The 13,137-nt window shown below is 62.0% G+C and overlaps 2 protein-coding genes and 1 long non-coding RNA gene across 3 annotated transcripts in view; 2 read left to right on the forward strand and 1 right to left on the reverse strand.

Annotated features, from left to right (window-relative positions):
- Positions 1–350: 350 nt before the first annotated feature.
- LOC108542924 (uncharacterized) lies at positions 351–5,052 on the reverse strand. The gene is made up of 3 exons (XR_001889404.1): positions 4,585–5,052; positions 3,560–3,759; positions 351–566 (listed from the first exon to the last, which is right to left on the reverse strand). It is a non-coding gene; the product is annotated as an uncharacterized LOC108542924 (long non-coding RNA).
- Positions 5,053–5,212: 160 nt separating this feature from the next.
- Positions 5,213–10,918, forward strand: ENTPD2 (ectonucleoside triphosphate diphosphohydrolase 2). The gene is made up of 9 exons (XM_017893211.1): positions 5,213–5,427; positions 6,928–7,045; positions 7,631–7,781; positions 7,921–8,080; positions 8,162–8,389; positions 8,753–9,007; positions 9,087–9,206; positions 9,981–10,115; positions 10,196–10,918. Exons 1-9 carry the CDS (start codon positions 5,311–5,313, stop codon positions 10,397–10,399), a joined length of 1,488 nt encoding a protein of 495 aa, XP_017748700.1. The 5' UTR covers positions 5,213–5,310; the 3' UTR covers positions 10,400–10,918.
- A 963-nt stretch (positions 10,919–11,881) lies between these two features.
- LOC108542836 (translation initiation factor IF-2-like) overlaps positions 11,882–13,137 on the forward strand; it is a 1,600-nt gene continuing 344 nt past the window's right edge. Inside the window, exons 1-3 of the mRNA XM_017892994.1 lie at positions 11,882–11,912; positions 12,363–12,745; positions 12,827–13,132. Coding sequence (XP_017748483.1) covers positions 11,882–11,912; positions 12,363–12,745; positions 12,827–13,132 — 720 coding nt within the window. The remainder of the gene's footprint in view (positions 11,913–12,362; positions 12,746–12,826; positions 13,133–13,137) is intronic.

Genomic DNA, 13,137 nt, shown 5'->3' on the forward strand with positions numbered 1-13,137 from the left:
GATCACCTGAGGCCAGGCGTTTAAGACCAGCCTGGCCAACATGGGGAAACCTCATCTCCACTAAAACTACAAAAATGAGCTGGGTGTGGTGGCACACGCCTGTAGTCCCAGCTACTCGGGAGGCTGAGGCACAAGAATCCCTTGAGCCCGGGAGGTAGAGGTTGCAGTGAGCTGAGATTGAGCCATAGTGCTCTAGCCTAGGTGACACAGCAAGACCTTGTCTCGAAAAAAAAAAAAAGCCAAAGGAGAGCCACCCATGGTGTGGACCTGTGGTCCCAGCTACTGGAGAGGCTGAGGCAGGAGCATCACTTGAGGCCAAGAGTTTGAGGTTCCAATGAGCTATGATCGCACCACTGCAGTCCAGCCTGGGCAACGCAGCCAGACCCTGTTGCTAAAACAAACAAATCAAAGACCTGTTACCTACTTACAGGGAAAAGGCAGGTGGTGGCAGGGGAGGGGGAGACTGTCACCAAACACCAGGGATTCAATCCAGGTCCTGCTGTTCGCTGCACAGAAAGCCAATCACTGAGACCAGGAGCACCACCAGGGAGAAGGCTTTACACCGGCTGCAGCCAAGGAGATGGGCGCTCAGTCTCAAATCCATCTCCCTGGCTGACTACAATGAGGGGTTTACAGAGCAGGGAAGCCATGTAACTAGGTGTGAGAAAACAGGAATTAGGGGCAGCTAAAGGAGAGGAGTTGGTCAACAGGAAGCTGGTGGTTGGTCAGGCAATCTTGACGGTGGGGGGTCTGGCGTCTCATTGCCAAGATACCGTGATCTGTTGAGTTTTAGCTCTTTCATTCTATCTGGGAGCCCTCATGGTTGGTTTTCTGAGAAAGGAACTCAAACAGGACAAACGTCACTTTCTCAAATTTTAAGATTAGGAGGCTCAATCTCTGTGTTTATTCAAAGAAACCATAAACGTCGGTTCCACGGGACAACTGAGCCAGTTTCAAAATCAAAGAGGGCCAAAGCCAGGCGGGTGACACACACCTTTAGTCCCCAACTACTTAGGAGGCTGAGGCAGGAGGACTGCTTGAGGCCAGGAATTTAAGACCAGCCTGGGCAACACAGTGAGGCCCCTGTCTCGAATAAAAGGATACAGGGGGCTGGGTTTGGTGGCTCACGCCTATATCTCAGCACTTTGAGAGGCCAAGGCAGGTGGATCACTTGAGGTCAGGAGTTTGAGATCAGTCTGGCCAACATGGCAAAACCCTGTCTCTACTAAAAATACAAAAATTAGGCTGGGCACGGTGGCTCATGCCTGTTATCCCAGCACTTTGTGAGGCTGAGACGGGCAGATGCTCAGGAGTTCGAGACCAGCCTAGGAGCAACATGGTGAAACGCCATCTCTATGAGAATGCAAAAGCCTGGGGGCGAACAGCTGTGATCCAACCTATTTGGGAGGCTGAGTCAGGAGAATTGCTTGAACCAGGAGGCGGAGGTTGCAGTGAGCCAAGGTGACATCACTGTACTCCAGCCTGGGCAACAGAGAAAGAGTCTGTCTCAAAGTAAATAAATAAGATAAGATAAAATTAAAACAAAATGCTCATGGTGCCAGCTGGAGCCATCGTTCAGAAAAGAATTTGGCGCTTGCTAGAGAAGCGGAACACACACTTGCCTGACAACCAGCAGTTCGGTTCCAGGATGCTCCCCAGAGAAGTGCTCACAAGAGTGCACGTGCGGCTGGCGTGGTGGTTCACACCTGTTACCCCAGTACTTTAGGAGGCCAAGGCAGGTGGAGAGGCCAGGCGCAGTGGCTCACACCTGTCATCCCAGCACTTTGGGAGGCCCAGGCGGGGGGGTCAAGAGTTTGAGACGAGCCTGGACAATATGGTGAAACCCCATCTCTACTAAAAATACAAAATTAGTCGGGCATGGTTATGGGTGCCTGTAATATGAGCTGCTCGGGAGGCTGAGAAAAGAGAATCACTTGAACCCGGGAGGTGGTGGAGGTTGCAGTGAGCTGAGATCCCATCACTGCACTCCAGCCTGGGCGGTAGGGCCAGACTCCACCTCCAAAAAAAAAAAAAAAAAATGGAGTGCACATGTGCAGAGCAGCAATCTCAGCAAAGCCTAAAGCCAGACACTGTGTGTTCACCAGCTGCAGCGACACACCATCTGCATGCTCTCACTCACAGGACGGAACACAGCAAGGAACAAACAAGCCACACCTTTCACTGTCAACAGGGTGAATCCCAAACGCGCAATGTGAGTGAAAGAAGCAAGTCCCAGAATAGCACGTCCAGCACATCAGAGACCACCGATGGGGTCCTGCCGCCGCTCTGGCATTGCTCTTGCCAGCTGTGCATATGTGCACCTCCCATGCTGTTGTGTCTCCGACCTCGAAAAGGACAGCACGGGCTTCCCTGCCTCCCAGGGGCCTTTGCGAATTCTGCTTTCCCCAGGCCAGTCGGTGCCCTCCCCATGGAGCTCACTGTGCGTGCATGGAGCCTGGCATGCTTTTGGCCCACAGGAGGTACTCAGCAAGCATTTGTTGAATGACTTAATGAGTACCTGAAGAAAGGGAGCAGTGAGTGAAAGGCCTTTCACAATTAAACAATTACGGTGTTTCGGCCCCAGCACAAGTTTCTTTTTTTCTTTTACTTTTGAGATGGAGTCTCACTCTGTCATCCAGGCTGGAGTGCAGTGGCGCGATCTCAGCTCACTGCAAGCTCCGCTTTCCGGGTTTATACCATTCTCCTGCCTCAGCCTCCCTAGTAGCTGGGACTACAGGTGCCTGCCACCAAGGCTGGCTAATTTTTTTGTATTTTTAGTAGAGACAGGGTTTCACCCTGTTAGCCAGGATGGTCTTGATCTCCTGACCTCGTGATCCGCCCACCTCAGCCTTCCAAAGTGCTGGGATTACAGGAGTGAGCCACCGTGCCCAGCCCACAACCGGCTAATTTTTCTATTTTTAGTGGAGACGGGGTTTCACCATGTTGGCCAGGCTGGTCTTGAACTCCTGACCTCAAGTGATCCACCTGCCTCAGCTTCCCAAAGTGCTAGAATTACAGACGTGAGCCACACAACACCAGTTTCTGATGGGGAGACTGAGGTAGGGCAGCCAAGATCTCAGCAGCCCTCAGGAAAGCCCCCTCCCTGGGAGGTCTGAGCTCTGTTTGGGAGGGAGGCTCTGAGTTTCCTCTCCGTTTCCTCCCCCAGGGGTTCTCCCCTAACCTCTCTGCATCTGCATGTTTCCAGCTCAGCCTGGGCCAGGCCATGTACAGCACATCTGGAGCCTCCCCCCCACCCCCGTCCCCAAGAGGGTCTTAGAGGCCGAGGGCTGCCCCACCCAGAGCCCCCTCCACCCCTTCAGCTCCTGCCAGCTTCCCTCTGACACTCTCCCAAGTCCGCCTTCCAGGGGCCCCGAGTCCATGCCAGGAAGGGGCGTTCCCCCGCTCTCACTCTGTCTCAAAGAGAGTTCAGCCTCAGCCTTTGTCCTGGCCGCTCTGGGCTCCCTGCCTCTCCCTCCCCAGGGGAAGCTGGGCACTCGGCCATGAGCCTGTCTCCCCAGGGCAGAGTCCAGATCCCCTCTCCCGCCCCATCCTCTCAGACCTGGCAGGCCTCCTGCTCCCTGGCCTGGGCTTTTTGTCCATGAAGAGAGTCCAGAACACCAGGAAGCCCCGCTGGGCCTGGAAGGACGTGGGGGCACCGCAGGCCAGTGGGGGTCACAGCACCCTGCCTCTGTGCTCCCTTTGTTCCTTCTTGTTCAGGCGTGATGTGCACTGTGCGTGCCTCTCCCTCCTCTGGGCTGTCTGGGGTGGAAGAAGGGCCTGGCGTCTGTGGGGGAAACTGGGGCCTGGGGCCTGGGGCCTGGAGCTTAGCACTGGCCACACCCAGAGACTGTCTGCTGGGGCCCGGCCAGGCTGGGCTGTGAGGCTGTGAGGCAGCAGAGAGGCTTCCCAGGGTTCCCACCCCTCCCTTTGGGGTCCTGAGCTGGAAGAAAGATGCCTTTGCTGGGCCCGTGGCGCCAGACCCTCAGCCCAGGCGGCAATCCCAGCACAATTGTCACTGCCCGTTCCAGAAGACCAGGCATGGTCTGGACCCTGCCCTGTGGGGCTGCCCTTTGGTCCCCAGCAGCCCGCACTCCCTGGTGGCCTTGCCTCGTGGCTCCCTGACGCTGTGAGGCTGGAATTATTGGGACAAGAATCCCCACTTTGCAGCAGGCGCGAAGGGGGCGGCTCCTGGCCGGGCTGGGATGCGGGGCCAGTGAGGCGTCAGAGCCGTAGGGTGGAGGGGCAGGGCTTGCGTCTAGGGCCAGCTGAGCTTTGCCTGCCCCAGCCGTCCCCAGAAGCCTGGGGACGTCCCCGTTGCTGACCTGCACCCCAAGCCTGGCCTGGGGACCCTCTTCCTTGTCTTTCAGGCCCTGTAGAGGCCCCGCCTGCTCCCGTCCTGGGGAAGCCTCCTCTGGCCTCCGCAGCCCAAGCCTCTGGGTCCCTTAGGCCGAGGGGCAGCAGGAGCGGCCGAGGCCCTGGGCTGGGAGGCTGGGACCTTTGGCCCAGTCTGTGCTGCTTCTCTTCTGTTTCTCGGCTCGGTGTGACCTGGGCCGTCTCTGCCCTTCCCTGCCCCTGCGTCCTCACCTTCACCTCAGTACAGGGCCCAGGTGAGGTGGATCTGACTGGGCCTCAAGGGTAGGTCCGGCCTGGGTCAGATGAGTGTCTCTGGAGCTGCCCTGCGCTAGCTCAGCTGGCGGATCCTCGCTGGCCGGGAGGGCATCCCGCAGGCCAGCCTGGTCCTCACCAGCCCTGGGAGTTGGCGTCAGGGCCTTGCTCCACAAGCAGGTGCTGACCCTCGGCTTCTTCCTGAGTCCTCAGCCCGGGGTCCGTGTGGCTCCGCAGCCGACAGTGCCTCATTCCTGCAAGCGAGTCTGGCCTCCTTTCCCGAGCACGGGAAAAGGGCGGCTCTCCAGAGCCGGACCCTCCGAGCCAGCCTCGCCCGCCCACCCGCACGCCAGGTCTCCTGCCTCCACGGCCGGGGGATCCCCTTGCGGAGTGGGCGGGAAGGGGAAGGTGGCCGTGCCGCGGGGCGCGGGCTGGAGACCCGGGAGAGGGGGAGCAGCCGCCTGTGACTCAGCCGCGCCGCGTCTCACCTTGTCGCGGCCGGACCCGCGGGGAGCTCGGGCGCAGAGGCTGGAACCCGTCCGCAGTGGGCGTTGGCCGGTGGCGGGCGGGGACGGGGGCGGGCCCGGCCCGGCCTCCCGCCCCGGGGTCCCATCCCCACTGTTTCCGCGGCCCAGCCCGCCTCCCGCCTCCGGCTCCCCGCACTCCCTGTCTCCACGCGTCGTCCTCCCGCGCGCCCGCCCGCCCATGGCCGGGAAGGTGCGGTCACTGCTGCCGCCGCTGCTGCTGGCCGCCGCGGGCCTCGCCGGGCTCCTACTGCTGTGCGTCCCCACCCGCGACATCCGGGAGCCGCCCGCCCTCAAGGTGCGCGCCCGGGCACCCAGCGCAAGTCCGGGGAACAGCGGGCCGGGCCCGGGAGCCGGGGAGGGGGGTGCGCGGCTGGGAACCCGAGCAGGGTCAGCCCAAGACCCCCACCGCGCTCTGCTCCTGGAGGGCTGGGTGGGGTCCCGGGTTCCGCGCTCTGCGCTCCCCAACCAGGTACGCGGGGTGGCGGTGTCGCTTCCAGGACGACGAGGTGCCGGAGGAACAAGTCCCGGGAATTCTGCGCTCGCCGCTGAGCCCGTCAACGCAGCCCAGAGGCTGTGTCCCCGCTCCCGGGATGCAGCCCTGGGTGCTGCCAGACGCCCGCCCCCAGCCCTGTGCGGGCCTCCAGGGGCACTCTGGGCACTTCTGCCCTGTGCTGCGCCCCGGAGGGTGTGGTTAGAGGCACATCAACTGGGTATTCAGCCCAGATAGGGATCCACAAGCCCCAGGGTCCAGGACCCCCTCCGGGACACAAGGGTGGCCCAGATAGACAGGAGGGCTTGACCGGAGCAGCCCTGGCGGGTCCTCAAAAGGTTGGAGCAGGCTAGCCCGGATCTCCACTCCAGCGGGCCCAGGGACCTCCTGACTGGCCCCTTTAACCCTTTATTGGGCTTGTGGAGGATGGGATGGAGAGCCAAGCCCCCCAGCTCGATGGGCAGTCAGAAGCGGGCAGCTCTGCGGTTCTGCAGGACGGCCGGGTGGCAGTGCACACTTTGGCCTGTTGATGCTCTGGGCTCTGGGGAGACCTTGGTTGGGATGGACTGGTGCAGCCCTCTCACAGGCTGGAATTGGCCCCTGGGCCTGGGAGACTGGTCCCCAGCTTTCCCGGTGGATCCAGGATGCTGGGACAGGAGCTGGAAAGGGGCATTTACAAGCTTGTGCCACCCAGGTCTGCAAGAACGCCCACCCAGCGCCCCCAGCAGGGTAGGGCCAGCTTCTCTCTCTGGCCCTGGCTTGGAGGCCTAGGGACAACGTGTCTTCAGAGCCAACCTGGCTCTGAGGCCCATGGCCAGCCTTGGCGGACCTTCTTCACCTGGGGCCCCGCCTCCTGCATCCTCAGGTTGGGCTGCCGAGGGTCAGAGGAGTTGGAAGGAGAGAAGGGAGGAAGGAAGAGGGGAAGAAGGAAGAGGGACTCTAGGGGGCTCCTCCTACAGCAGCGCTTCCTCTCCCTGAGCCTGGGGACCTTGTGCCCCAAGGAAAAGTCCCTGGGGACCCTCTGTCCCTCTATCCCTGACTCAGTCCCTCAGTCTGCCCTTGCCAGGAAGGCCGCTGCCCAGCCCCTGGCATGCTGGCTTCAGGTAGTCAGGAGGGAAGAGTCACCTCCCCCCGCCGTTCTCCTTCCAACCACAGTTGTCCCGGCCTCCTCTGAGCTTTAGCATGAAGCTTGGCACATGACTGCGTGTAAGGGGGTGGCAAACTGGAGGCACCCAACTTCATGTTTGGTGTAAGGGTGTCAGGGCCCCCAGACACCCCAGGCTGACTCCCTTCCCCTCCCCACAGTACGGCATTGTTCTGGACGCTGGCTCTTCACACACGTCCATGTTTATCTACAAGTGGCCGGCAGACAAGGAGAACGACACAGGCATTGTGGGCCAGCACAGCTCCTGTGATGTTCCAGGTGAGACCCAGCTCGGCCCAGCCAGGACACCCACTCACTGCAGGGTCTCTGGGGCCCTCTCCAGCCTTAGCCGGTGCATTTCTAAGCACTTAGGGCCTTCTGCTTACTGTTGGGTGGGGCTCACTCCAGGCAGAAGCCCTGGAAAGAGAGAGAGGCTGGGCCCCCTGTGTCTGGGTGGGGCCAGGAGTCGTTTGCCTTCTAGAAAGGAAGCCCAGGCAGCAGGTAGGACGTTTGGGTCTTGCCGGGCCCAATATTGGCTTCTGTGCCCCAGATGGAGCAGGAAGAGGTCTGGGGTCCTGGCGGGCACACCCAGGCAGGGCCCGGGAGGCCAACCTGGGTCGACCATGCCCAGGGCTTTGTCCTAGCACCTGCACTCACATCCTCTCAGCAGGCAGCAGCCTCGGTCTCTAGGTGGCGGCTGGGCCCCTTTGTCTCCAACCTGGGCGTTTCTGCGGGCTTAAGCTGGGAAGGTGTGCCACCTGGTTAGGGAGCCCATGGCCCCTACCCCCACTCTCACTCTCCTGGCCTACGGCCCACCTAGGGGCTGCCCGCGAGGCACAGGCTCATCTCTCTGCCTTCCTCTAGGCGGGGGCATCTCCAGCTATGCAGACAACCCTTCTGGGGCCGGCCAGAGTCTTGTTGGGTGCCTTGATCAGGCGCTTCAGGATGTGCCCAAAGAGAGACATGCGGGCACGCCCCTCTACCTGGGAGCCACAGCGGGTATGCGCCTGCTCAAGTGAGTGTGCCTGTGCCCTGGCCCTGTCCCCATGATAGCTGTTGGCTGTGACCCCTTGTGGGGTGGACCCCGAGTACTGCCACAGCAGGCTCACAGCCACCTGGGGAGGAGGCCTCTTGGAGTTCTCTGTGTTTTGCAGCCTGACCAATCCAGAGGCCTCAACCAGTGTGCTCACGGCAGTGACGCACACACTGACCCAGTACCCCTTTGACTTCCGGGGTGCACGCATCCTCTCGGGCCAGGAAGAGGGGGTGTTTGGCTGGGTGACTGCCAACTACCTGCTGGAGAACTTCATCAAGGTGGGCCCAGCAGCTAGCCAAAGAGGCAGGGGGTGTGGGTGCCCTCGGTCCCTGGTTGACCCCACACTTCCCTCTCCACAGTACGGCTGGGTGGGCCGGTGGTTCCGGCCACGGAAGGGGACGCTGGGGGCCATGGACCTGGGGGGTGCCTCCACCCAGATCACCTTTGAGACGACCAGTCCAGCTGAGGACAGAGCCAGTGAGGTCCACCTGCGTCTCTACGGCCAGCACTACCGAGTCTACACCCACAGCTTCCTCTGCTACGGCCGTGACCAGGTCCTCCAGAGGCTGCTGGCCAGTGCCCTCCAGGTGCCCCTCCACCCTGGCTGACCTGCACTGCACCATCCCCTCCTGGAGCAGAGCCTGGACAGCCACCGTGCTGTGGAAAGCTTCTCCAGGCTGGGCTTTAATTGGCTGGAAAGACAGGTGGGAGGGTCAGAGCATGAGCAAAGGCCCAGTGGCTGGGCTGGGCCTGGAGAAGGGAGGGCCAGGGATGTCTGTCAGAGGGAGCCTGGTCAGGGGCGTTGGGATCTGTCAAGCAGGCAGTGGGGAACCATGGATTGCCCCTGAGCACAAAAGTGAGGTTGCCAGAGTGAGACCTGGGGGAGGTTCGTCAGGCTGGTCCTCTGGAGTGGTGGTGGTGCCGCCCTGTCATGCTGGTGATTCCCCCAGACCCACAGCTTCCACCCCTGCTGGCCAAGGGGCTTTTCCACCCACGTGCTGCTTGGGGATGTGTACCAGTCACCGTGCACCATGGCCCAGCGGCCCCAGACCTTCAACAGCAGCGCGAGTGTCAGCCTGTCAGGAAGCAGTGACCCCCACCTCTGCCAAGATCTGGTTTCTGGACTCTTCAGCTTCTCCTCCTGCCCCTTCTCCCGATGCTCTTTCAATGGGGTCTTCCAGCCCCCAGTGGCTGGGAACTTTATCGTGAGTAGGGGCAGACGGGTGGCGGCAGGTGCCCTAAGCTGCTGGGGTCTGCTCACAGCGTGCCTGTGCCCCCTTACAGGCCTTCTCTGCCTTCTTCTACACGGTAGACTTCTTGCGGACTTCAATGGGGTTGCCCGTGGCCACCCTACAGCAGCTGGAGGCAGCCGCAGTGAACGTCTGCAACCAGACCTGGGCTCAGGTGAGTCCCGCTCCCCCTCCTCCAGGGCTGTGCGGAAGGACTCAGCCTTCACGTCTGCATACCTCCCCAGCCCTCCATGGACGGGCCTCTCAGAGTACCCGCTGCAGTGGGGGCGATGGCAGGCATCAGGCTGACTCCAGAGGTGGGGGGGGATGTGGCCGGGAGGCTGTGAACAAGTCGGGCAGGTTGGAGAAGCTTCGCCAGGCCCGACCTTCATCCCAGATCTGGAGGGCAGAAGGGAGGCCGGTGCCCAGGTTTCTGGCTTCTGCCACTGGTCCCTCCATGGTGCCACGCAAGGGAAGATGGAAGTGGGGCTGGGCACAGGGAGTGTGCCCACCGGGGACTCCAAGAGAAAAAAACGTACGAGCTGTCCCAGGACTGGGGTGGTGAGCGAGGCCCCATCTTGTCCTCCCAGGGCCTAGTCTCAGACAGACTGGGGTGGGGGAGGTTGGGACTCAGGCCTGGAGCTCATCCTGTTGCCCTGACCACACACCAACGTGTTGCTGCCCCCGCTCCCTGGTGGCCATGCCTGCTGTCCCTCCTCACTGGCCTTCCAGGCAGGGGCGCTGGCTGGGAAGGGATGGAAGCGTGCCCAGCCGGGGGTGCTGCTTGGACTCGGGTCTTGCCATTCGTGTCCGGGCCTGTGTGGTGCTCTCTGGCCCTGCACCTCCCGTGTGTCTGGGGAGGGGTGAAGCACGCCGCCCGCCCCCTCTCCCCGTGGGGCGGAGACCTCCTGGTGGTTGCCTGCCTGACGGTGTCCTGCCCGCATCCCAGCTGCAAGCTCGGGTGCCGGGACAACCGGCCCAGCTGGCCGACTACTGCGCTGGGGCCATGTTCGTGCAACAGCTGCTGAGTCGCGGCTACGGCTTCGACGAGCGCGCCTTCGGTGGCGTGATCTTCCAGAAGAAGGTGGGCTGGGGACGGAGCGGAGCGGGCCGCCCTTGGGGGGCCGGGCCTCTCGGGAGCTGAGGCCACGCCCTTCGCCGCAGGCCGCGGATACTGCAGTGGGCTGGGCGCTCGGCTACATGCTGAACCTGACCAACCTGATCCCCGCCGACCCGCCGGGGCTGCGCAAGGGCACCGACTTCAGCTCCTGGGTCGTCCTCCTGCTGCTCTTCGCCTCCGCGCTCCTGGCTGCCCTTGTCCTGCTGCTGCGTCAGGTGCACTCTGCCAAGCTGCCAAGCACCATTTAGGGGCCGGCGGGGAAAGATGTGCCATCACTCCCTCCACCGCTGTATCCCCCACCCCTCCACCCACACCCACCCCTGTACCTACCTCTCTCCCCGCCCCTGTATCCTGCATTCCTCCACCCACCCTCTATCCCCCACTCCTCCACCCTCCCACTGTAGGCTCCATCCCTCAACTCCAGCACTGTATTCTCCATCCCTGCACCACACCCTCAGCATCTCTACCCCTAAGGCAGCCCAGGAAATGGGAACTGAGACTCTGGTACCCACAGGGGCCCGGGTGGGCAAAGGGCGCTCAATCCAGCTCCCTGAGCCGCTTCATCCTGGGCATCACTGCAGGCCCCATGCTCCTCCTCCTCCTCCTCAGGGCTGGGTCTCCAGGGAGTGGGGCCTTGGTTCTGAGAATCAGCCCTTAGAGGCTCCGTCTGTGGAGTCTGGGTCTGTACTGGGGAGGGTCACAGCCCACGGGCTGGCAGCCAGCCCAGCACCTACTTGTAAAAATTTTGTAATAAAAACATTTTCCTAGAGACGTGAAAGGAGAGTGTCTGTGGGGTGGGGCATCCTTGCTGTGGCCTGTGCCCCACCTTCCCGCCGTTCTGGCAGCACAGGCCTGACCCTGGTCCTGAGGGTGGACACCAGCCCTCCCTACTGCTTTCTGCTCTGGAGCCAGGCCTGGGGCACTGGCTGCTCCCCTGCTGTGCCGTGGCAGCCTAGAGTAGCTGCAGGAATGGCTGGCCCGAGGGAGCGTTCCTGGGACCTTGAGTCTTCTCTGGCCAGCAGAGTTCCCCAAAACCATCACATCCAGATCTGCGTTGGTGACCAAGGCCAGCCTGAAGGTTGGGTCCTAGTACAGTGAGCCTGTACCACTCACTGGAGGGTAGGGGTCAGGGAGGTGGTGGAGAGCGGGTGGCAGCCAGCCAGGCAGCTTCCTAGGGGGCAGTCAGTGCTGGTAGAGACTGGAGGGAGGGCAGGTCCTCATCAGGAGGTGGCACGGGGGTGGGAGATGACATCAGGACCAGGACCCAGAGGCAGGAATCTTGTATAGAACCTGGCTGTAGAGCCAGGCCATGCACTGTCACAGGGCAACTTGCCCTTCTCATCTGGGACTGAGTGTCCTACACTTCCAAGAGGCATACTGCAGCCTCGGCCAGGCCCCGCAGCCCCTCCCCAAGCCAGTTTTCTCCAGGATGGGAAGGCCTGGTCTTGCCCACTCACCTCCTCACCTTTCTGGGAAGTGAGCTTAGACACTGTCTCTCTGTTCAGTACCCTGGTGGGGAGGATGGTGGTTCTTATTCTGCTCCTTCCTCCCCCTACACCTTTTTTTTTTTTTTTTTTTTTTTTTTTTTTTTTTTTTTAGTCATTTGATAAACCTGAGGGCAGCCAGCCCCAGCTTTGGAGTTCTGAGACTGGAAGGACCAAGGGGACACCCCAGGTTGGAGGTTTTACTCTTGTTCTCTGAATGACTAGTCGAGGGAGGTTTCTAGTGGGATGGGATGGGCGTGCTCTTGGGAGGCAACAGGTGAGGTGCAAGGGGGGCATCAGAGATGCCCATTGTCAGCTGGGCACAGTGGCTCACGCCTGTAATCCCAGCACTTTGGGAGGCTGAGGCGGGCGTATCACCTGAGGTCAGGAGTTCAAGACCAGCTGAGCCAACATGGTGAAACCCTGTCTCTACTAAAAATACAAAAATTAGCCCAGCGTGGTGGCACGTGCCTGTAATCCCAGCTACTCGGGAGGCAGAGGCACGAGAATCACTTGAACCCGGGAGGTGGAGGTTGCAGTGGGCCGAAATGGCACCACTGCACTCCAGCCTGGGCGACAGAGACTCTGTCTCAAAGGGGAAAAAAAAATGCCCGTTGTCCTGGGGGAGCTAAAGGGTTCACCTGGGGACCGTGAACACCTTGGACAGCTCCCAGCTCCAGTCCTCAGTGGCTCCGGGTCACTCTTGCCCCCTGGTGGCCTCACTGAGCGCGGCCGCCGCGGCTCCAGCCAAAGCTGCAGTCGGGGCCGGGGCCGGGGCCGTTCTGCGTTCTTGTATTTGCTTTTCCCGCGAGTGGGGGTGCCCCTGCCTCTGTGGGCACACCTGTGCCTCCCTGCGCACCTGCTCAGCTTGTGAGCACCTGTCTGCATGAGCCCGGCGCTCCTGTGTCCCTGTGCGCTCGCGAGGCTAGGCCCATACAGGTCCTCTGCCCCATCGCGGGTGCGGGTGAGGGGCTGGGAGTCCTACCGGGAAGAGGCCAGAAGGGAGCGCATCCCGGAGACACCCACCCGCGGCCTAAATCCAGCCGGACTTCTGGGAACTGCACCGGCCCCGGAGGCCGCAGGTGCCGAGACACCCTGAGGCCGAGAGAGGTACAGAGAGGCCCGGAGAGGGGACCAGAACTGGAGCAGGGGGAGGGGGCGCAGCCTGGAGCCGCCCTCCCGCCCCCGCAGGTGGAGCGCGCAGGCGCAGTCTCCGTGCGCGCGCCTCGCCGGCGCCTCCATCCCGGATCCTTGCTGCAGCGTCAGCGCCGCCGCCCGTGCCTTTCCTCTTCCTCCTCCTTCTCCTTGGCCTCCGCCTCCTCTTTCCCCTCTGTCCTCCCCGGCTGCCTCCGCTGCTCCCGACGCGGAGCCCGGAGCCCGCGCCGAGCCCCCGGCCTCGCGGTGCCATGCTGCCCCGGCGGCGGCGTTGAAGGATGGCGACGCCGCTGCCTCCGCCCTCCCCGCGGCACCTGCGGCTGCTGCGGCTGCTGCTCTCCGGCCTC

Source organism: Rhinopithecus bieti, unplaced genomic scaffold (assembly GCF_001698545.2).
Source record: "Rhinopithecus bieti isolate Rb0 unplaced genomic scaffold, ASM169854v2 scaffold_23276, whole genome shotgun sequence".
NCBI lineage: Eukaryota > Metazoa > Chordata > Mammalia > Primates > Cercopithecidae > Rhinopithecus > Rhinopithecus bieti.